Source organism: Bos indicus x Bos taurus, chromosome 18 (genome assembly GCF_003369695.1).
Source record: "Bos indicus x Bos taurus breed Angus x Brahman F1 hybrid chromosome 18, Bos_hybrid_MaternalHap_v2.0, whole genome shotgun sequence".
Lineage (NCBI taxonomy): Eukaryota > Metazoa > Chordata > Mammalia > Artiodactyla > Bovidae > Bos > Bos indicus x Bos taurus.
The window spans coordinates 4,295,683-4,320,244 of record NC_040093.1 but is presented as its reverse complement, the minus strand read 5'-3'; the positions used below and the strand labels follow the sequence as shown (position 1 = coordinate 4,320,244).

Genomic DNA, 24,562 nt, shown 5'->3' with positions numbered 1-24,562 from the left:
GAAGTTTGGGAGAGAATGGATACATGTGTGACTGAGTCCCTTTGCTGTCCGTCTGGAACTATCACAACATTATTAATTGGCTATATCACAATACAAAATAAAAAGCTTAAATTGTTGTTTTAAAAAGATTACTTTTATATAGGGTTTCCATCATATGAATCACTGATTTCAGGCTCCTGTATGCTGTTGGCCCTCCAAATTTATGGGTTCCTCCTCTGTGGATATTTGAGCAACTGTACTGATTGGATTTTGGTATGTGCAGAGGACAACTGCATGGTAATTTATATTAACTCACTTTTGGGTTTTCTACACCTGGGAACCCTGTGAAGCTGGCTGTATTATTTATCATTGGCAGCAATTTCTTAAATGGTTGTGAGATACTCATGACATAAATTAACCATCTTAATTATTTTAAGTGTACAGCTGGGGAAGAAGAAGGGGAGACAGGTTGAGGAAGTAACACTGACATGTATACACTGTCATGTGAGAAATAGATAGCTAGTGTGAAGCTGCTGTATAACATGGGGAGCCCAGTCTGACACTCTGTGATGACCTAGAGGGGTGGGATAGGGGGGATGGGAGGGAAGGTCAAGAGGGAGAGGAACAGATATATAGTTATAGCCGATTTGTATTGTTGTACGGCAGAAACCAACACAACATTGTGAAGCAATTATCTTCCAATTTTAAAAAATTTTAGGTATACAGTTCAATAATGTTAAGTATACTTACATTGTCGTGCAGCCAATCTCTAGATCATTTTTCATCCTGTAAAACTAAAACTTTATCCCCATTTTATGATAACTCTCCACTTCCCCCTTCACCCCAGCCCCTGGAAAACCACCATCCTGCTTTCTGTCTCTATAATTTGATAACTCTCGGAAGTTCACAGAAGTGGAATCATGCGGTATTTGTCTTCTTGTTATTGCCTGAGGTTACTTAGCATAGTATCCTCAAGGTTCCTCCATGTTGTAGCACACATCAGAATTTCCTGTCTTTTTAAGGCTGCATAATATTCCACTACATATATAGACCACATGGTGCTTATCCATTCTTTCATGAAAGGACATTTGGGTTGCTTCCAACTTTCAGCTGTTGTGATAATACTCTTTTGAACACAAATATCTCTTTGAGATCCGATTTTCCATTCTATGGGGTACACACCCATAGGGTGAATGGATCATATGGTAAATCAATCCACTTCTAGCTTTTGGAGGAATGACCACAGCAGATGCACACTTAACATGCACAAGGATTCATCAGCAGAATGTAATCAAGAAGAAAATGAAGGTCCAGAGAAGTGAACTTCTTCAAAGGCCCAGAGGCATTGAGGAAGCCAACATTCTAATAATATTCTCCTGGGTTCTTAATCCTTGCTCTTAACCAAAATGCTGAGCTTGGACTTAAGAGTATTGGAAGAGAGAGCCCCCTGAAGGTAACTCGTGGTCACTGGGTTATCCTAGCCCTACAGAGCCATGTAGGGACATTTCAGGCCTCAAATGAGCAGGAAGCAGAGTCCTGTCATTTCTGATTCAAAATGAAGTTTTATCCCCCCTCCCTCCAAGCAGTTGGGAGACCTCTCTGGTTTGACGCTATGACTGAGCTAGTCTAGAATCTGTCCCACCTACAAATTCCATCTCACTCTGCCCCAAAGCAGAGTTCCTATTCCATGTCACTCTGCAAGCAACAAAACAGGAAGCTCTCAGGTTTCAGGATCCTTGGTGAAAAATTATGCAGAGTCTGAGCTCTTTGATTACCAAGCTCCTAAAACAGTCACTTCACATGTATCAAAAAGGGGATGAAATAATGATGATAACAATTTTCCCTGTGTTATACAGGAAAGGAGGGCAAAGATGGTATAGTTTGTGAAAACTCAGAAAAATTAATATGCTCCAGAGCTGGTTGATTTCAATTAAAAAGTCATATTCTTAACTATTCATTTATTAAACTGTTCATTTATTTATTCATGCATGCTCAGTCATGTCTGACTTTTTGTGACCCCATGGACTGCAGCCCACCAGCCTCCTCTGTCCATGGACTTTTCCAGGCAAGAATACTGGAGTGGGTTCCCATTTTGTCTCGTGCATCTCCTGCATTGGTAGGCAGAGTCTTTACCACTGAGCCACCTGGAAGCCCCTCTTATCCACTCAACTTATACCAGTTAAGCAGCTTCTGTGTGTCAACACTGCATTTGAGGCTTTTTCTTCTCAAGAAGCAGAAAGCTTATGCAGAATCTTCGGCTGGTCTAATAATTAAATTGATATGAGACAAATTAACAAATTTAATTTGCTGTGTATGAGAGCCCCATAAAAACTTGAGGCTGAAGAGAGTCAAGCAATGGAAGCTTATATGGTATCATGAGTTTAACAGAACAAGGGAAGAATCTGGAGCTCCAAAGGGGAGGAAGACAGCCCAGAGGAAGATGGAAAGAGCAAACGTTTGGGGAACAAATGTTTGCCACTCCAAGCCAGGAAGACTTTCTGAGATTAAAAAGTTCTCTCTGTTAATAGCTCTCTTCCTGGCATAGGTCCCCTAATCCAATTATTTTGAGCAGTTAAGGGAGAGGCAAGGAGCTTCTCCAGAGTCTGCTGGGTCTTAACCGCCTTCAGTTCAAAGTCTACCCACCAAAGGGGTACATTTGGGGAGAGATAATCCACTCCATCTCACTTCCCTTCAAGCAATGCTGTCAGTAATTTTGAATCATATTAAAAGATGTATTTATGTTTAAGGAACCAAAGCTCAGACACAGAGAGCTGCCCAATGTGTCCATTTACCTGCTCCCCATCACTCCATTGCTCTATAGAATTGGACTCCCAGGGTCAAGGGCAGATGTGACTTTTTTTTAGTGGAAGTAAAGTTGTTTGCATCTTGTATTAATTTCTGCTGGACAGCCAAGTGATTCAGTGATACATATATATATTCTCTTTTTCATTTTCTTTTCCATCATGGTTTATCACAGGATATTGAATAGAGTTCCTTGGGCTACACAGTAGGACCTTGTTGTTTAAGATGGACATTCTTAATAACTTAGTGTCTTGCATTCTCAGCAGATCATAGCCTCCTCAACTCCGTCTAGGATGCTGCGTCAGTATGTTCGCCAACTTGGTCAGAAGCTGCTACACAAGCAGCCACTGGATCCCATAGAGGAGTCTGAGAGTCCTGCAGCTCATCTAAACACACTGGACCTGGTGGGTTTCGGTGTGGCCAGCACCTTGGGAGCAGGTGTATACATCGTGGCTGGTGCAGTGGCCAAATACATAGCTGGACCAGCGACCATCATCTCCTTCTTGGTGGCTGCCCTGTCTTGTGTGATGTGTGGGCTCTGCTATGCAGAGTTATGGGCCAGGATACCATGTTCTGGTTCTGTGTATCTCTACAGCTATGCCACCATGGGACAACTGTGTGCCTTCATCACTGGCTGGAACCTTATCCTGTCCTTAGTTGTTGGTGAGAGGTTCTTGGGGGTGGAGAGGCATGGGGTTTAAGATCAGGAAGTGAGGAGAGAGAAGGATTGGGGTCTTCTCTCATTCACAAACATTTTGTTATCTATCTTGTTGAGGAGGAGGATACCATTGTCAGGAAAACCCCACAACTTCATTGTACTCAGGTCTATCCTGTTTCTTTAAATGATGATCCAGGAAACCAGAAGGAAAGGGAACTGTAGGGAGTGGGTGAGAGGGAAGCATGCCCCACAGGCTCATCCATTCACCATATTGAATCTTTGGTCAGCTGTTGCCTTCATGGGATTTTCCTTTACCCTGTGATTTAAAAATTTCAGCTCTCATCTCCCAGCCTCCCTGGTCCCACTTTCCTGTGTTCTTTTTCTGGCATAACATTGATCTCTTCCTAATTATACCAAATAATGACCTATTTTGTGAGTTATCTGCGTCTGCTCTTCCCATTCCAAGAAGAAAAACTCTTTCAGATTGGGTAGTTTGTCTTTTTTTTTTTAATATATCCCATGGCACATAGACAAAAATCAATTTATGTTTGTTAATGAATATTCCTTCTGCCGCTGCAGCCACTACCTGTTTGTCCAAAGCCTGGAGCATCACCTTTGACAGCTTGATTGGAAACCACATCTCTCAGGCATTAGAGGGGACTTTCCCTCCGTATATGCCCTCTTTTCTGGCCACGTATCCAGACTTTGTCGCTCTGGGCCTGTTGCTGGTAATGATTGGTGAGAAGGGGACAGAGACAGGAAGAGAAGAATTGGATGTGGAGCAGGAGCTGGGGAGGGAAAGGCTTAGGTGCAGAATTAGGGGGGTTAAGACTGGAAGGAAAGGTGACAGGAGGGGAGGACACACACTGTTGTTTTTTATCCTTGGCACCATTGACAAATTGGGTTGGATCATTCTTGGTGTGGGGGGTTGTCCTATGCATTGTAAGGTTTTTAAAAAATCAGTGTTGTGTATAGAGTAGCAAACATTCCAAGCCTTTACTCACTAGACACCAGTGATGCCCTCCCTGCCCCCAAACTCTGACACCCAGAAAGTCTCGACAGTGCCAACTGGTTGTGAGGCAAAATCACAGAGAATCATTGACTTAGACCAATAAGCTTTCTCCTCTGTATTGAGGCCAAAGATTGCTTTGTTTTTCAATTGAAAGGAAGTCCTCATAGCACAAAATTAATAATTTTATTGTTCCCTCCCAGCTTTATTTAGATATATTTGACATACAGCACTGTATAAGTTTAAGTTACACAACCTGATTATTTCACAGATATATATTATGAGATACGAAATCAACCATCTGAAAGTGTACAATTCAGTGGCACTTAGTACAATTACCATGTTGTGCAACCATCATCTCCATCTACTTTCAAACATGTTTACCTCCCCAAAAGGAAAGACTGCTCCCAGTACCCGTTGAGCAGTCATTATCCATCCACCACCTCACCACAGTCTGCAACTTCCCGCCTCTGGCAACCATTAGTCTCCTTTCTCTCTCTATGGATTTATTTATTTTGAGTGTTTCATATTCCATCTATCCCACAGGAGTAATGCTTCTGGGACCTCACGCATCACCGCTGATTATCATAGTGTTCACAGGCATCAACATTTTTGTTCCAATCTTCACGATCTTCTCTGGCTTCATTAAGGGAGACCTGCACAACTGGAAGCTCACAGAACAGGACTACAGACTGAACATATCTGGATCCAGCGATATCTATAGGTTAGGAGGTTATGACCCTTGGCCAGAGTAATGCTTGTGAAGTGGGGGAGGGGGCAGTGCTGAGCTGGGAATATGGTAGGGACTAGAGAGATCTGGGCTGATGAATCCACATGATCAGATGATGGGGGTGCTAGAGCCCAGGACTTGTGGTATGAAGGGAGGAATCCAGTAGAGATGGCTGAGCACACCCAACCCATGTTCTTCCTCATTCCTTCTCTCACCATAGCTTGGGCCCTTTCGGTTATGGAGGGTTTGTACCCTTTGGCTTTGATGGGATTCTCCGAGGAGCAGCTCTGTGCTTCTACTCATTTGTTGGTTTTGATGGCATTGTCATGAAAGGTAACATGGTTATTGTGAGTCCCATAAAGGGTTTGGGCACAGTTTCAGCTGCCCGTTGGGACAGGGGTTGTAGATGGTTAGCCTGCTTTGGAAGATGCAAGAGGAAAGGGGATTTTTTTTCTCCTGTTTGCTTTCACTCCAGTGTGTTTTCCTGACCCAGTACTTCCACCCACCTACAGGGAGAGAAGCCCGAAATCCTCAGCGTTCCATCACTTTGAGCATGGTGATCTCCATCTTTGTTGGTTTTTTGGCGTACTCTGGTGTCTCGGCATCAATCACCCTCATGGTGCCCTACTACCAGATTCATCCTTTCAGCCCCTTACCGCAGGCTTTTCTCCACGTTGGGTGGGACCCTGCCAGATATGTCATGGCTATTGTCTTCTTGTGTGCTCTTTTATACAGGTCAGTGTCATGGTTTTCTCCCTGTTTGATGTCAAATTCTTAGGCATCTGTCCATTGGTATGAGAGATAAGAGAGCAAGACACCTTACCCCATGTAGACAAGGGAGGAGATGCCCTAGGCTATCCCTTGCCTCCAAGTCCCCACATATGTTTCCATTTTCTCTTCCAGCCTCCTGGGCACCATATTTTACATGTCTCAGTTGGTCTGTGCAATGGCCAAGGATGGGCTCCTTTTCCGGGGCCTTGCTCAGATCCATGCCCTCACAGGTACCCCTGTCATGGCCATAATGTCTTCTGTAAACCTGGCAGGTGAATAAATGAAACACACTCCTTCTCCAATCAATTTCCTTAACTTGGATTTTTCTAGTGGTTTCTCATCCCACTTTTCCACCTTATTCCTGCCCTCATTCTAGTCATTATGGTGTTACTCTTGGACCTCCGTCATATTGTGGAACTCATGTTAACTGGGATCATGCTTGCTTACACTTTGGCGACTTTTTCTGTGCTTGTCCTCAGGTAAGACTCCACTACACCTTGACTGGGAGTCTTGGACCCCTAGGGGTTGATGGGGAGGTAATCGTCTTCTGGTTTCATGCTGCCTTCTATTTCTGGTTAAGGCAGGAAAGAGATGAATAGATTGTCTGATGTTGGGTTAGTAGAGACTGCTGTTATTATTGCCTTGGTACCTCTATTCAGGTACCAACCAGACCTGAAGGAGAAAACAGGAGAGGAAACTGAGATGGAGCCTAAAGCTGAAGAAAGTCCTTTGGACTCTGTACCTGAAGGAGGAAACTCAAATGTTCTAAAGAGTCTGTGGTTCCCTACCAGCACCATCCCCACCCAGAAATCTGGCCAGATTGTCTATGGATGTGCCTTCCTGCTTGGTGAGCAGTGGGATTTCTCTTTTGTTGCATTCTGAAATTAACAGGATGGGGTGGGATTCTGTGTCTTTGAGAGTTGAGGAGTCTTATATCTATGATGGCCTTACCTGATGTGGGCAGCCTGGGGAAGAGTGTGACCTGAGCTCTGACATCTTTGTCTTCTGGGTCCAGCCTGTTGTCCTCCACCTTGACCCTTGCAGTTCTCCTGCTGACCATAATGAGCCTGGTCCTGGCCCAGTGACCCAGCCAGGTGTTCTCTGGAGACCCTGTGCTCATAACAGTAGCTGTGCTGCTGCTGCTGCTCATCACTGGGGTCACAGTCATCATCTGGAGGCAGCCCCAGAGTCCCTCTTCTCTTCACTTCAAGGTAGGTGACCTTATGTGCTCACAGTGTCCACCTTGAGTGAATGACGTCTGCATGCTTTAAGGTCTAAACATCCTTCGCTGGACAAGGAAATGAGGGGAGTTGCTAAAACCAGTGGACCTGTCCCTGATCCACATGCACTGTTTAAAAATCCAGTCTGAGTAGGAATTGAACACAGAGGCTGAGGACTGGTCTTCTTGCCCATTTGGAGTAGTACAGTCTTCCTTTCAGACTTCTTGGCTGTGTTCAGGGATGAACTGACTCTGCCCACAGGCCCCTGCTCTGCCTGTCCTCCCACTGGTCAGCACCTTCGTGAATGTTTACTTGATGATGCAGATAACCTCTGGGGCCTGGGCCCTATTTGGAGTCTGGAATGCCATTGGTAAGTTACTTTCTGGGCTAAAGAGGCCTCTTGGGTGACTGAACCTCTTACTCCATCCACAAAGTGTGTCAGATGCCATAATAGGAGGCCTTTTATGACTTAGTGACTAAACAACAACTGGACATTTGTAAGTGGAAAGAATGCCTACTTCACCTTCTCATTGCCTCCTTTCTCTACTAGGATCTATCATATACTTTGGATATGGGATCCGACACAGCCTGGCAGGGAACAATTATCAACAGCCACCAGCCTCCACCCCCCAGACTTGACAAAAACATCCCTAGTGCTGAGTCATCTTAACCACAGGAAGTAGATGCTGTGTGGAATCCCTCCATGCACTGGAGGATCTGCTGGTTCAAGGGGCACTGTGAACCTCTATGGAGTGTGAACATGGTGTGCATTGATAGCTGTGTATTCACTAACAGAAGACAAAATGACTTTAATGTTGTATAATTTAAAAATATAATACACATACATGGAAAGTCTGTGTTTCAGCAAGATTAAACTTTCTGTAAAAGAATATAAGGTACAAGACTACATATAAGAATGTAAGCAGCAAATGGAGGAAGAAATAAAATACTAATCATCCCAGAAAAAGCTCCTCCTTGTGCTTATTTCCAGCAAAAAGATAGAGATTGCCACATAGGAAGGAAACTCAGGTCCCTGTATTGTGTCATGAGTTGCACTTTATGCAGGAGGAAATAGCAACCAACTCCAGTATTCCTGCCTGGAGAATCCCATGGGTAAAGGAGCCTGGTGGGCTACAGTTCATAGGGTCTCAAAGAGTCAGACATGCCTGAGCAACTAAGGAGCAGCAGCATAATTAATATGCATAAGATATGTATATATAATATACTGATTAAAATATATGTGTTCATTGTTTATCTAAATTCAGTTTATCTGGTTGTTTTGTAACATTATTTGCTAAATCTCTCAGCCCTTGGTCTCTATGTATGTTCTCTGTACTCTAAAATCCTATGGTACAAGGACATTAGTTACATTTCCTTAGGGCTCACCCTTGTGACCTTTTTAACCTTAATTATCTCATTTTAAAATAATTTTCTTCATTTGAAATGTGAAGTGTTAGTCACTTCAGTCATTTCCAACTCTTTGTGACCTCATGTATTGTAGCCCTCCAGGCTCCTCTGTCCATGGGATTCTCCAGGCAAGAATACTGGAGTGAGTTGCCACTCCCTCCTTCAGGAGATCTTCCTGATTCAGGGATGGAATTCATGTCTTTCATGTTGCAGGCAGGTTGTTTACTCTCTGAGCCACCAGGGAAGTCCCTTCTTCATTGAAGTATTAAATTTATTTATTTTTGGCTGTATCAGGTCTTATTTGTGGTGCTCAGGCTCAGTAGTTGCCAGGTGGGCTTAGTCCAGACAAAGGATCAAACCCCCGTCCCCAAAAGTGAAAGGTAGATCTTAACCACCAAACCACCCTTCTACCACATATAGTCACATTCCAAGGTCCTAGAGATTAAGACATCAACCTATGAATTTGAAAGCAGAGTTACCTTCAGACCATGACACTTGACCCCTTTATGCTTCCTGGTACCTGAAACAATGCTTGGAACACAGTAAGTGCTCAACTATATTTGATGAGCCATATAATGAAAAATGCAGACATATCTGTAATATTTTACATGGTAAATCTTTTATTTACCAGGAATTATCAAAGGGAGACCACAGTATTTGCTTTGGAGGGGAAATATTTTGTTAAACTACTTAGAATAGAAAATGAGTCTTTAAAGCCATGTCTCATCTATCAATGCTGCATCCTAGACCATGTTGCAGGAGAAAAGAAACGCAGAGAGAAATTGGGAAGAGGACAGCGAAGAGAATGGGAGGGGAGGCAATGAGGCATTCTGTGAGATGACAACGTCTTCCCTTGATCTGGCCTCACTTTCATATGAAAATCATGAAGTGATGGATGTAGGTGGGCATCTCATGGAAACCTGTGAAGGCTTTTTGAAATGATTATTCTTGGTGTAGATTGATTAGGGAGATAAAACAATTGGCAGAAGCAGGAGACAGAGCGAATCATGGAAGTTTTACTCCACAGAAATTCATTTAAAAATGGGTGGTTCCCACAGGGCAGGGAGTCACTGTGTGGTTGTGAGCAGGGCAAGAAGGTGAGGAAGGAATTTGGGAGATGACTGAGGGTCTGCTGTCTTTCCAGGGATAGGGGTACAAAAAGGCAAAATGGCTGTCTGAGGAGGCCTTACAAATAGCTATGAAAAGAAGAGAAGCTAAAAGTAAAGGAGTAAAGGAGAGATATACCCATTTGAATGCAGAGTTCCAAAGAATAGCAAGGAGAGATAAGAAAGCCTTCCTCAACTGTCAATGCAAAGACATAGAGGAAAACAATAAAATGGGAAAGATAGAGATCTCTTCAAGAAAATTAGAGATACCAAAGGAACATTTCATGATACCGCACAGTATCTATAAAAATACTGAATCACCATGCTATCCACCTGAAACTAGTATGATATTATAAACCAACTACATTTCAATCATCAAACAACAAAGTAGACATCTATTTTCAGTGAGAAGCTGTGAAGGATTTTTAAAATGATTATTCTTGGTGTAGATCAGCTAGGAGGATAAAACAGTTGGCTGAAGCAGGGCAGGAAACAGAGCAAATCATTAACAGGTTATTCCCCTAATATTCATAAAATGGGAGGGTCCCACAGGGAGTCAGTGAGTGGTTGTGAACAAGGCAGCAAGACGAGGAAGGGGTTTGGGAGATGACTGAGGGTCTGCTGTCTTTCCAGGGACAGGGGTACAACGTGGACACCCTCCAAGCTTCACACATTTCTCTCCCCCCACCCCATGCCTCCCCACTTTACTGGCTACGTGAGCCTGGAAAAGTCACCTAACCTTCCCTCTAACCCTCTAAAGGCTTGGCAAAGAAGTGGAGAAATAAGACACAGGATGAGTCCTTACATAACCTATGTAAAATTTCAGAGGTGAGGTGTTTGACTTTGTTGATGAATTTAAATAACAATCAAGGTAATTGAAAAGAGGGACTTCCCTGGCAGTCCAGTGGTTAGGATTCCGCAATTTGAGCCGCAGAAAACTAAAAGCCCATCAGCTATGTGGTGCCGCCAAAAAAAAATAAAATTTTTTTTATTTTTTTAACGTTAAATCAAAAAGCTATTTCTGTAACATCCGGTTTTTTAATATAATAACTAGAATTATGACTGATGACAATTTACCAGGACATATCAGATTTTTAGGAATTTCATATGATTTTTAGAACATACATTAATAACATTTATCCTTCCACTATAACCTTAGAAGGTTTACCGTCACTTGTTTCACAATGACACTCATGTAATTATATGTACCAATATGCCTAATTATAATGAGTTTAATATCTTTATTTGAGATGCTTCAGGGGCTCCCTAAAAAAAATCCTCAAATTAGCTAGAGGTCAAAAAAATACTTCATTTAAAACTTTATTAGAGCCCGTAAATACTTCATCAAAGAGGATCATAGGTCTCTGTGAAACAATAATTATCCATCTACCAAAGTGACAATAAAATATTTCAAAAATAAATACAGACACTTACAACAGAGTATTACTGTTATCAAATATAGGAAACAAAACTCTATATCTGCACAAACTTACTTTTTTTTTTTTATATTGTAAAGTTTAAAAATAAAATAAAATTTACAAACTTACTTTTAATATTAAAATTCACTCGGTTAAAATTTATTCCCATCTTATCCAGTCCTGAAGCCAGAAAAGAAGTGTTTTTAAAGCTCCTTTTCCACAAACTTTCTATAATTTCCTTTCAGTTCAGTTCAGTTCAGTTGCTCAGTCGTGTCCAACCCCTTGCGATCCCATGAATCACAGCATGCCAGGCCTCCCTGTCCATCACCAACTCCCGGAGTTTACTCAAACTCATGTCCATCGAGTCGATGATGCCATCCAGCCATCTCATCCTCTGTCGTCCCCTTCTCCTCCTACCCCCAATCCCTCCCAGCATCAGAGTCTTTTCCAATGAGTCAACTCTTCGCATGAGGTGGCCAAAGTATTGGAGTTTCAGCTTTAGCGTCAGTCCTTCCAACGAACACTCAGGACTGATCTCTTTTAGGATGGACTGGTTGGATCTCCTTGCAGTCCAAGGGACTCTCAAGAGTCTTCTCCAACACCACAGTTCAAAAGCATCAATTCTTCGGTGCTCAGCTTTCTTCACAGTCCAACTTTCACATCCATACATGACCACTGGAAAAACCGTAGCCTTAACTAGATGGACCTTTGTTGGCAAAGTAATATCTCTGCTTTTCAATACACTATCTAGGTTGGTCATAACTTTCCTTCCAAGGAGTAAGCGTCTTTTAATTTCATGGCTGCAGTCACCATCTGCAGTGATTTTGGAGCCCAAAAAAATAGTCAGCCACTGTTTCCACTGTTTCCCCATCTATTTGCCATGAAATGATAGGACCTGTCTGGAACCACGTTAGGCATTATTGACAAAATGGAGGCACGGCCCCAACCCCCTCTCCTCATCTCACAGGCACGGTCCCAGGATGAAGGAGTTAGGCCTTGTGATTCTGACTTGTTCTTTCCTTTCTTCAGTTGAGTTGGCTGGAAAGAATGTTAAGGTGCTTGAGAGAAGAAAGCACAAAGCCTTCTACAGTTGTGCCCAGAAAATAATCTATAAAATAACCATTGACATTTGTTCAAGGATCTTTACAAAGAATGTCCCAGGATGAGCACGTAGGCCGCAGCTTGAGGCCATGGGAAGGATTATTATCTGAGACCTGTTTGTGAGGGGAATGTTTATGGCAAAAGAAGTTTGCTGAGTTTAGGGTTTAGGATTAATTAAGAATAGTTACTCTTGAGAAATTTGTATGCAGGTCAGGAAGCAACAGTTAGAACTGGACATGGAACAACAGACTGGTTCCAAATAGGAAAAGGAATACGTCAAGGCTGTATATTGTCACCCTGCTTATTTAACTTCTATGCAGAGTACATCATGAGAAACGCTGGGCTGGAAGAAGCACAAGCTGGAATCAAGATTGCTGGGAGAAATATCAATAACCTCAGATATGCAGATGACACCACCCTTATGGCAGAAAGTGAAGAGGAACTAAAAAGCCTCTTGATGAAAATGAAAGAGGAGAGTGAAAAAGTTGGCTTAAAACTCAACATTCAAAAAACGAAGATCATGGCATCCAGTCCCATCACTTCATGGGAAATAGATGGGGAAACAGTGGAAACAGTGTCAGACTTTATTTTTCTGGGGTCCAAAATCACTGCAGATGGTGACTGCAGCCATGAAATTAAAAGACACTTACTCCTTGGAAGAAAAGTTATGACCAACCTAGATAGCATTCAAAAGAAGAGACATTACTTTGCCAACAAAGGTCCATCTAGTCAAGGCTATGGTTTTTCCTGTGGTCATGTATGGATGTGAAAGTTGGACTGTGAAGAAGGCTGAGCGCCGAAGAATTAATGTTTTTGAACTGTGGTGTTGGAGAAGACTCTTGAGAGTCCCTTGGACTGCAAGGAGATCCAACCAGTCCATTCTGAAGGAGATCAGCCCTGGGATTTCTTTGGAAGGAATGATGCTAAAGCTGAAACTCCAGTACTTTGGCCACTGCATGCGAAGAGTTGACTCATTGGAAAAGACTCTGATGCTGGGAGGGATTGGGGGCAAGAGGAGAAGGGGATAACAGAGGATAAGATGACTGGATGGCATCACTGACTCACTGATGGACATGAGTCTCAGTGAACTCCGGGAGTTGGTGATGGACAGGGAGGCCTGGCATGCAGTGATTCATGGGGTCGCAAAGAGTCGGACACGACTGAGTGACTGAACTGAACTGAACTGAAGCCTTTTTAGGAGATAATGATCTTAAGATGCTAGGGGCAAACATCCTAGGATTTAGAAAGATAAAAAATAAACTGAGGGATGTAGCATGAGTTACAATGTAATCACAAGTTAAGTACAGTAAATCTGGGTGGGGGAAACTAAAAACCTCAAACCTCTGACCTAATGCTTTTGTCAAAGTATAAAACAGAATTTGAAGCTTGAAATAAACATGTAGTCCCATACTTTGAGTCAGAGACTACATCATCATTGCCGACACCGTCCATCTCTTCAGTTTGAATCCCTGGCTGCTGGAGCTGAAATCCGGCAAGGACCAGATGCCATGATCTTAGTTTTATCAATGTTGAGCTTTAAGCCAACTTTTTCACTCTCCACTTTCACTTTCATCAAGAGGCTTTTGAGTTCCTCTTTACTTTCTGCCATAAGGGTGGCATCATCTGCATATCTGAGGTTATTGATATTTCTCCCAGCAATCTTGATTCCAGCTTGTGCTTCTTCCAGCCCAGCATTTCTCATGATGTACTCTGCATAGAAGTTAAATAAGCAGGGTGACAATATACAGCCTTTTCCTATTTGGAACCAGTCTGTTGTTCCATGTCCAGTTCTAACTGTTGCTTCCTGACCTGCACACAGACTTCTCAGGAGGCAGGTCAGGTGGTCTGGTATTCCCACCTCTTTCAGAATTTTCCACAGTTTATTGTGATCCATACAGTCAAAGGCTTTGGCATAGTCAATAAAGCAGAAATAGATGTGTTTCTGGAACTCTCTTGCTTTTTCAATGATCCAGCAGATGTTGGCCATTTGATCTCTGGTTCCTCTGCCTTTTCTAAAACCAGCTTGAACATCTGAAGTTCACAGTTCATGTATTGCTGAAGCCTGGCTTGGGGGATTTTGAGCATTACTTTATTAATTTCCTTTACTACATTCCAATTTTGTCTCATGTTTCTCTGCTCTCTTTAATGTCACTTTAGGATAAAATTACCTTCTTCCCCCTTAACAAATGCATGTTCATTCCTTATAACTTTTAAAAATTTTCCTTGAACACAAAGACATTTTCCTTATTAATTTTGGAGCTCTCAGTTCACTTCAGTTCAGTCACTCAGTCGTGTCCGACTCTTTGCGACTGCATGAATTGCAGCATGCCAGGCTTCCCTGTCCATCACCAACTCTCGGAGTTCACTCAGACTCACGTCCATCGAGTCAGTGATGCCATCCAGCCATCTCATCCTCTGTTGTCCCATTCTCCTCCTGCCCCCAATCCCTCCCAGCATCAGAGTCTTTTCCAATGAGTCAACTCTTCACATGAGGTGGCCGAAGTACTGGAGTTTCAGCTTCAGCATCATTCCATCCAAAGAAATCCCAGAACTGATCTCCTTCAGAATGGACTGGTTGGATCTCCGTGCAGTCCAAGGGACTCTCAAGAGTCCTCTCCAACACCATAGTTCAAAAGCATCAATTCTTCGGTGCTCAGCCTTCTTCACAGTCCAACTCTCACATCCATACATGACCACAGGAACAACCATAGCCTTGACTAGTCGGACCTTTGTAGGAGCAAGTGTCTTTTAATTTCATGGCTGAAATCACCATCTGCATTGATTCTGGAGCTCAAAAAAATACAGTCAGCTACTATTTCCACTGTTTCTCCATCTATTTGCCATGAAGTGACGGGACCGGATACCATGATCTTAGTTTTCTGAAGTTGAACTTTAAGCCAACTTTTTCACTCTCTTTCACTTTCATCAAGAGGCTCTTTAGTTCTTCTTCACTTTCTGCCATAAGGGTGGTGTTATCTGCATATCTGAGATTATTTACATATTTCCCGACAATCTTGATTCCAGCCTGTGCTTCATCCAGTCCAGCATTTCCCCTGATGTACTCTGCATAAAAGTTAAATAAGCAGGGTGACAATATACAGCCTTGACAAACTCTTTTTTGTATTTGGAGTCAGTCTGTTGTTCCGTGTCCAGTTCTAACTATTGCTTCCTGACCTGCACACAGACTTCTCAGGAGGCAGGTCAGGTGGTCTGGTATTCCCACCTCTTTCAGAATTTTCCACAGTTTATTGTGATCCACACAGTCAAAGGCTTTGGCATAGTCAATAAAGCAGAAATAGATGTTTTTCTGGAACTCTCTTGCTTTTTTGATGATCCATCAGATGTTGGCAATTTGATCTCTGGTTCCTCTCCTTTTCTAAAACCAGCTTGAACATCTGGAAGTTCACGGTTCATGTATTGCTGAAGCCTGGCTTGGAGAATTTTGAGCATTACTTTACTAACATGTGAGATGAGTGCAATTGTGTGGTAGGCTGAGCATTCTTTGGCATTGCCTTTCTTTGGGATTGGAATGCAAACTGACCTTTTCCAGTCCCGTGGTCACTGCTGAGTTTTCCTAATTTGCTGGCATATTGAGTGCAGCACTTTAACAGCATCATCTTTCAGGATTTGAAATAGCTCAGCTGGAATTCCATCACCTCCACTAGCTTTGTTCATAGTGATGCTTCCTAAGGCCCACTTGATTTCACATTCCAGGATATCTGGCTCCAGGTGAGTGATCACACTATTGTGATTATCTGGGTCGTGAGGATCTTTTTTGTAGTTCTTTTGTGTATTCTTGCTACCTCTTCTTAATATCTTCTGCTTCTGTTAGGTCCATATCATTTCTCTAGAGTGGCGAATGGCCAAGAGGAAATACCCCACATCCAAAGTAAGGAGCAGCTGCTGTACTCTGCTGGAGCAGCTGTGAAGAGATACCCCATGTCCAAGGTAAGACAAACCCCAGTAAGATGGTAGACACAGAGGGGGCACACAAACTGAAACCACAATCACAGAAAACTAACCAATCTAACCATGTGGACCACAGCCTTGTCTAGCTCAATGAAACTAAACCATGCCATATGGGGCCACCCACGACAAAGTGTGGCCCACTGGAGAAGGGAATGGCAAACCACTTCAGTATTCTTGCCTTAAGAACCCCATGAACATGGTGGGGATGCAAACTAGTATAACCATTATGGAGAACAGTGTGAAGATTCCTTAAAATCTGGAAATAGAACTGCCATATGACCCAGCAATCCCACTACTTGGCATACACACCGAGGAAAACAGAATTTAAAGAGATATTACACAATGTTCCCCAATGTTCATTGCAGCACTGGTTATAATAGCCAGGACATGGAAGCAACCTAGATGTCCAACAGCAGATGAATTGATAAGAAAGCTGTGGTACATATACACAATGGAGTATTACTCAACCATTAAAAAGAATACATTTGAATCAGTTCTAATGAGGTGAATGAAACTGGAGCCTATTATACAGAGTGAAGTAAGCCATAAAGAAAAACACCAATACAGTATACTAACACATATATATGGAATTTAGAAAGATGATAATGATAACCCTATATGTGAGACAGCAAAAGAGACACAGATGTATAGAAGAGTCTTTTGGACTCTGTGAGAGAAGGCAAGGGTGGGATGATCTGAGAGAATAGCATTGAAACATATATATTATCATATGTGAAACAGATCACCAGTCCAAGTTTGAGGCATGAGACGGGGTGCTCCAGGCTGGTGCACTGGGATGACCCAGAGGGACGGGATGGGGAGGGAGTGAGGAGGGGAGTTCAGGATAGGGAACACATGTAAACCCATGGCTGATTCATATCAGTGTATGGAAAAAACCACTGCAATATTATAATGTAATTACCCTCCAACTAAACTAAATAATTTTTTAAAAAGATCCATAAACAGTATGAAAAGGCAAAAAGATAGGACACTGAAAGATGAACTCTCCAGGTCAGGAGATCAGTGGATAAATAAATCCAGAAAGAATGAAGGGACAGAGCCAAAGCAAAAACAACACCCAGTTGTGGATGTGACTGGTGATAGAAGCAAGATCCGATGCTGTAAACAGCAATATTGCATAGGAACCTGGAATGTTAGGTCCATGAATCAAGGCAAATTGGAAGTCGTCAAACAGGAGATGGCAAGAGTGAATGTCAACATTTTAGGAACCAGCGAACTAAAATGGACTGGAATGGGTGAATTTAACTCAGGTAACCATTATATCTACTACTGTGGGCAAGAATCCCTTAGAAGAAATGAAGTAGCCATTATAGTCAACAAGAGTCCTAAATGCAGTACTTGGGTGAAATCTCAAAAATGACAGAATGATCTCTGCTCATTTCCAAGGCAAACCATTCCATATCACAGTAATCCAACTCTGTGCCCTGACCAGTAATGCTGAAAAAGCTGAAGTCGAAAGGTTCTATGAAGACCTACAGGCCTTTTAGAAATAACACCCAAAAAAGATGTCCTTTTCATTATAGGGGACTGGAATGCAAAAGTAGGAAGTCAAGAAACACCTGGAGTAACAGGTAAATTTGGTCTTGGAATACAGAATGAAGCAGGGCAAAGTCTAATAGAGTTTTGCCAAGAGAACGCACTGCTGGTCATAGCAAACACCATTTTCCAACAACACAAGTGAAGACTCCACATGGACATCACCAGGTAACCAACACCAAAATCAGATTGATTATATTCTTTGCAGCCAAAGATGGAGAAGCTCTATACAGTCAGCAAAAGCAAGACTGGAAACTGAATGTGGCTCAGATCATGAACTCCTTATTGCCAAATTCAGACTGAAATTGAAGAAAGTAGGGAAAAACCATAGACCATTCAGGTATGACCTAAATTAATCCCTTACAATCATACAGTGGAAGTGAGAAATAGATTCAAGGTATTAGAACTGATAGACAGAGTGCCTGATGAACTATGGATGAAGGTTCATGACATTGTACAGGAGACAGGGATCAAGACCATCCCCAAGAAAAAGAAATGCAAAAAGGCAAAATGGCTGTCTGAGGAGGCCTTACAAATAGCTATGAAAAGAAGAGAAGCGAAAAGCAAAGGAGAAAAGGAGAGATATACCCATTTGAATGCAGAGTTCCAAAGAATAGCAAGGAGAGATAAGAAAGCCTTCCTCAGCTGTCAATGCAAAGACATAGAGGAAAACAATAGAATGGGAAAGATAGAGATCTCTTCAAGAAAATTAGAGATACCAAAGGAACATTTCATGATACCGCACAGTATCTATAAAAATACTAAATCACCATGCTGTCCACCTGAAACTAGTATATTATAAACCAACTACATTTCAATCATCAAACAACAAACTAGGCATCTATTTTCAGTGAGAAGCTCGTGAACTGCAACTAGAGAGTAGCCCCCGCTCACAGCAGCTAGAGAAAGCCTTCATGCAGCAAGGAAGATCCAATAGAGCCAACAATTAGTTAAACATTTAAGAAGAATTCTCCCACAAGAGGGAGCAGGAAGAGTGGAAAGTGTGTACTGATGCAAAGAGAGAAAACCCCAGATTATACCACCACCATGGAACAGAATGCCCCGGCTGAAAGGAAGCACCAAAGGTTTGAGGAGGTGTCTACTACTTCAACTGGGGCTTTCATGATGGCTCAGCAGTAAAGAATCTGCCTGCAATGCAGGAGACCTGGATTCAATCCCTGGGTTGTGAAGATCCTCTGGAGAAGGAAATGGCCACCCACTCCAGTATTCTTGCCTGGGAAATCCTATGAACCAAGGAGCCTGGTGGGCTGCAGTCCATGAGGTCTCAAAACATCAAACACAACTGAATGACTTACACTCACTAGTAACATGCCACAGAGTATAAAATTTGTCACCTGAAAATTTTTTGTGTGCCCAGTTCAGTAATGTGGCACGTTTTTATGCAGCATGTTTTGCTTCCCTCAATCCTCTTAAACTTCCATTAACTTTGAAACATATTAAAAGTCTTCCTTGTGTTTCAGAAACTAAAGCTCAGAGATGGAGAACCTGCCCAATGTGTCACTTTGCCTCCTCCTCCCCATCACTCCATTGCTGGGTGAAATTGGACTCCCAGGGCCAAGGGGAGGTGACACTCTTCTTGGCTTTGTGTCTTGTTTCTTCTGCAGAACGTAAACTCCTCAACTGTGTCCTGGATGCTGCATCAGTATGTTCACCAATTTGGTCAGAAACTGGTCAGCAGGCGGATGCAGGACACAAGGGCAGAGGTTGAGAGACCTAGAGCTGATCTGAACGCCTTTGATCTGGTGGTCTTGGGTGTGGGCAGAACCCTGGGAGCTGGCATGTACATCCTGGTTGGTGCAATGGCCAGAGTGAGAGCTGGACCAACGACTGTCATCTCCTTCTTGGCGGCCAGCCTGTCCTGTGTATTGTCTGGGATCTCTACTATGCAGAGTTTGGGGCCCTGGTACCAGGCTCTGTTTATGCGTATCTCTACAGCTACATCAACTATGGGACAACTCTGTGCCTTTATCACTGGCTGTAACCTTATATTGTCCTTAGTCATCAGTGAGATGATGGGGTGGGGAAAGGTGTAGGGCTTAAGAACAAGTTCTAGGAGGTGGGGTTTAGGTCTTCACTCATTCCTGAGCACTTTGTCATTGATCTTGTGGGGTTAAGTAGATAATAGTGGCAGGAAAACCCCACCAATTTATTGTTCTCAGGTCTATCTTGCTTTCCTTAAATGATGGATGGAGAACCCAGAGGAAAGGGAGCTGTAGGGAGTGGGAAAGATGGAGGCATGACCCACAGGCTCATCCCCTCACTATACTGAAGTCTTTGTTCAGCTGTTACCTTCATGGAATTTTCCTTTACATCTGGTCTTAAAATTTCAGTCCTCACTTTCCAGCCCTCCTGGTCCCAACTTCCCATTATATTTTCTTGCATAACATTGATCCCTTCCTAGAATATTAAATAGTTGACCTATTTTGTGAATCATCTGAGTCTTCCCACCCTAACCCTAATGAGAGTATTCTGTTTGGGTTCCCCTCTCCCCAAAATATATTCCACATTGGAAATCAATTTATGTTTATCAGTGAATGTTCCTTCTTCTGCCGCTGCAGGTATTGCCTGTATAGCCAGGGCCTGGAGCTACAACTTTGACAGCCTGATTGGGAAACAACTCTCTCAGGCGTTACATGGAACTTTCTCTCCACATACGCCCTCTTTTTTGGCCACGTACCCAGACTATTTTGCCCTAGGCCTGGTGCTGCTCTTCACAGGTGAGACAGTGATAGGATGGGAAGAGTGGGGTGTGGAGGGGCAGATGGGGTGGGAAAGGCTTGAGGGGACAGAGCGGTGGATGATTAAGACTGGAAAGAAGGATCTGTGATATTAGAGACAGGAAGACAAGAGAGAGACCATTATTTCCCTTTCTTGGCATTACTGACAATTTGGGCTGGATCGTCCATAGGTGTAGAGATGTGCATTTCAGGTTTTAAAAAAATCATTGTTGGATGTTGAGTAGCATCTCTGACATTTACTCACTAGATACCAGTGACACCCACCCAAACTGTGAAAATCAGAATGCCTCAAGACATTGCGAAATATCCCTTGGGGGAACGAAATCATTTCATTTACTTAGATCTATTGGTTTCTTCTCAGTATTGAGACCAAAGATGTGTTTTCAATTGAGAGGAATTGGTTGGATGGCATCACCAACTCAATGAACATGAGTTTGGGTAGGCTTCAGAAGTTGGTGATGGACAAGGAGGCCTGGTGTGCTGCAGTTCATGGGGTCGCAAAGAGTCGGACATGACTGAGCGACTGAACTGAACTGAACATTGCATAAAATTAAACATTATTTTTCCCAGCTTTACTGAGATACAAAAACAACACTGTCCAAATTTAAGGAGTACTCATGATGATTTAGTTGATGCATATGTTGTGAGATGATTGTCACAGTAAGACATTAACTATCTTACAGTGTGTGACTCAGTGGGACTTAGTACATTCACAATGGAGTGTAACCATCACCTCTGTCTAGTTTCAAACATGGTCATCACCCCAAAAGGAAACCCTGCACCCACTGAGCAGACACTGTCTGTCCATTGGCCATACCACCACAACCCTCAGCCCCTGGCAACCACTGGTCTGCCTTCTGTGTCTATGGATTTAGTTATTTTGGGTGTCTCATATTCCATCTTTCCCATAGGAGTACTGGTTCTGAGAGCTTGTGAGTCGACCCTGCTTTACAAAGGGTTCACAGACATCAACATTTTGCTTCTCAGTTTCCTCATCCTATCTGGCTTCATTAAGGGAGACCTGCATAACTGAAAGCTCACAGAACAGGACTACAAACTGAACACATCTGAATCCACTGACACCTCTAGGCTAGGAGAGTTCTCTTGGCCATTGTAATGCCTGCGTAGTATGGTACAGAGCTGGGAACATGGTGGGGACTAAAGAGATCTGGGCTGATGGATCCTGGTGTCAGAGGACCTGGAGCCCAGGACTTGTGGTATTAAGGGAGGAGTCCAGTAGAGATGGCTACACTCACCTCAGCCACATTCTTCTTCATTCCTTCTCTCACGATAGGTTGGATGATCTGGGTTCTGAAGGGTTTGTGCCCTTTGGCTTTGATGGGATTATCCATGGAGCAACAATGCCATTCTATGCATTTCTTGGTTTTGATTCCATTGCCATTAGAGGTAACATGGTCACGATGTGTCTTATCAGGGATTTGGGCACAGTTTGGGCTGCCCTTGGGCTTAGGGGTTAGGAGAAGGTTAGCTAGCTTTTAGACATAGAGGAGGGAATTTGACTTCAGCGTTCCATCCCCTTCAGCATCATAACGATCTTCATCTGCTTTTTGGTATATTTTGGTGTCTGGGCAGCACTCACCCTCATCGTGCTCTACTACTAGATTCATCCTGACAGCCCCTTGTTGCAGGCTTTTCTCCATGTTGGGGGGGCCCTGCCAGATATTTCATGGCTGTTGGCACCCTCTGTGCCCTTACATCCAGGTCAGTGTCATGGTTTTCTCTCCATCAACTGTCAGATGCTGAGGTATCCCAGCCCTTGGGATTGAGAGACAAGAAGGAAGGACACTTTACCCCATGTAGACGAGGGAGCAGAAGACCCAGTTGCTCCTGTTTCTGCACGTCCTCACACATGTCCCCATTTTCTCTTCTTCCAGCCTCCTGGGTACTATGTTCACCACACCTTGGTTGATCTATGCAATGGCAGATGATGGGCTCCTTTTCCATGGACTTGCCTGATCATACAGGCACCCCCATCATGGCCATCTTGGCTTCTGGAAATCTTGCAGGTGAACAGACAAAAATCCACTCTTTCTTTGATCAACTTCCTTAACATGCATGTTTCCAAATATTTTTCACTCTCTCCCCACCTTGTTTTGCCCTCCTTCTAAGGGTCATGGCATTACTCTTCAAGCTCACTGACTTTGTGGACCTCATGTTAATTGGAACTCTGCTTGCTTACTCCCTGGTGCCTTTTTCTGTTCTTATCCTCAGGTGAGACTCCACTACACCTTGACCTCGGGTTTTGGGCTTGTGGGGATTGATGGGGATTAATTCTCTTCTGCCTTCTGAATGTCCTGCTCTGCTTAACTGAGGAAAAGGATAGGTTATATTGTCTGATGTTGGATGAATAGAGACTACTGTTAATATTATCATAATGGCACTAATTCAGGTACCAGCCAGGTGAGAATTCAAGCAAGAAGGAGAAAACAGAGGAGGAAGTTGAGATGAGGACTGAAGTTGAAGAATGTTCTATGGACTCTGTACCTGAGGCAGGAACTTCAAACATCCTAAAGACTGTGTGACCCCATCAGCACCACCCCCACTCTGAAATCTGGGCAGATTGTCTATGGATATGCCTCCCTACTTGGTGACCAGTGAAATTTCTCTTTGGTCATATTCTTAAATTGACAAGATAATGTGGGAGTGTGTGTCTTTTTCAGTAGAGGAGACTTGTAGCTCTGATGGCCCTTCCTGATGGGGGCAGGCTGGGAAGGTGTGTGACCCAAGATCCTGACATCTTTGTCTTCCGGGTCCAGCCTGTTCTCCTCCTCCTTGACCCTTGCAGTTCTCCTGCTGACCATGATGAGCCTGGTCCTGGCCCAGTGGCCCAGCCAGGTGTTCTCTGGAGACCCTGTGCTCACAACAGTGGCTGTGCTGCTGCTGCTGCTCATCACTGGAGTCACAGTCATCATCTGGAGGCAGCCCCAGAGCCCCAGTCCTCTTCACTTCAAGGTATGTGACCTTCTGTGCCCAAAGTGTCCACCTTGAGTGAAAGGGGTCTGTGTACTTTAGGTCTAAACATACTTGCAGGACCAGGGAAGAAGAGAAGTTACTGAAACCAGTGAACACATCCCTGATCCACACTCAGTGCTTTATATACCCAACCTCAGTAGGCACTGAAGGCAGAGCCTGAACAGAATGAAAGTCTTCCCACCCACATGAGGTAAGGTCTCCCTCTCAGACATCTGGGTGTGTTCAGGGATGAACTGACTTTGCCCACAGGTCCCTGCTCTGCCTGTCCTCCCACTGGTGAGCAACTTTGTGAATATTTACTTGATGATGCTGATGACTCCTAGGACCTGGACCCTATTTGGCATCTGGACAGCCATTGGTAAGAGGCTTCCTTGGAAAATAAGACTCCTTGAATGACTGAAAACAACCATCATACTACTACCTCTCCCCTAAACTGTGTCAGATGCCATAATAGGAGCCCTATTGGGCATTTGTAAGTGAGGAGAGTGCCTACTCTTCCTTCTCACTGTCTCATTTCCCTACTAGGATCTGTCATATACTTTGGATATGGAATCCAACACAGCCTGGAGGAGAACAATGAGCAAGAGCCACCAGCCTCCACCTCCCAGACTTGACAAAAACAACCCTGCTACTGAGTCATCTTAACCACAGGATGGTTAAGATGGATGCTGTGTGACATTCCCCCATGCACTGGAGGGTCTGCTGGCTCACGGACACTCTGAACTTCTATGGAGTGTGAATGTGGGATGCATTTACAGTCATTAATTTTTTGCCAGTGGACAAAGTGACTTTGAAAGTGAAAGTCGCTCAGTCATGCCCAACTCTTTGTGACCCCATGGACTATGTCAGTTCAGTTCAGTCATTCACTCGTGTCCGACTCTTTGCAACCCCATGGCATAGACTATATAGTCCATGGAATTCTCCAGGCCAGAATACTGGAGTTGGTAGCCTTTCTCTTCTCCAAGAGATCTTCCCAAGCCAGGGATCAAATGCAGGTCTCCTGCATTGCAGGCAGATTGACCAAGAAGTCTCCTCTTGGTAATTTTCTAATCACTCACTCACCTTTACTCTGCTGTTAGCTA

At 43.4% G+C, this 24,562-nt stretch overlaps 1 protein-coding gene and 1 pseudogene across 1 annotated transcript; both read left to right on the top strand.

Annotated features, from left to right (window-relative positions):
* Positions 1–3,074: 3,074 nt before the first annotated feature.
* Positions 3,075–7,903, top strand: LOC113875774 (cationic amino acid transporter 3-like). The gene is given in 11 exon segments (XM_027514459.1): positions 3,075–3,444; positions 4,019–4,177; positions 4,995–5,172; positions 5,399–5,511; positions 5,691–5,913; positions 6,082–6,221; positions 6,326–6,428; positions 6,609–6,796; positions 6,994–7,160; positions 7,431–7,539; positions 7,720–7,903. Coding segments are annotated over 11 exon segments (1,839 nt in total). The 3' UTR covers positions 7,809–7,903.
* Positions 7,904–16,060: 8,157 nt separating this feature from the next.
* LOC113875819 lies at positions 16,061–24,094 on the top strand (annotated as a pseudogene).
* The last annotated feature ends 468 nt before the right edge of the window (positions 24,095–24,562 follow it).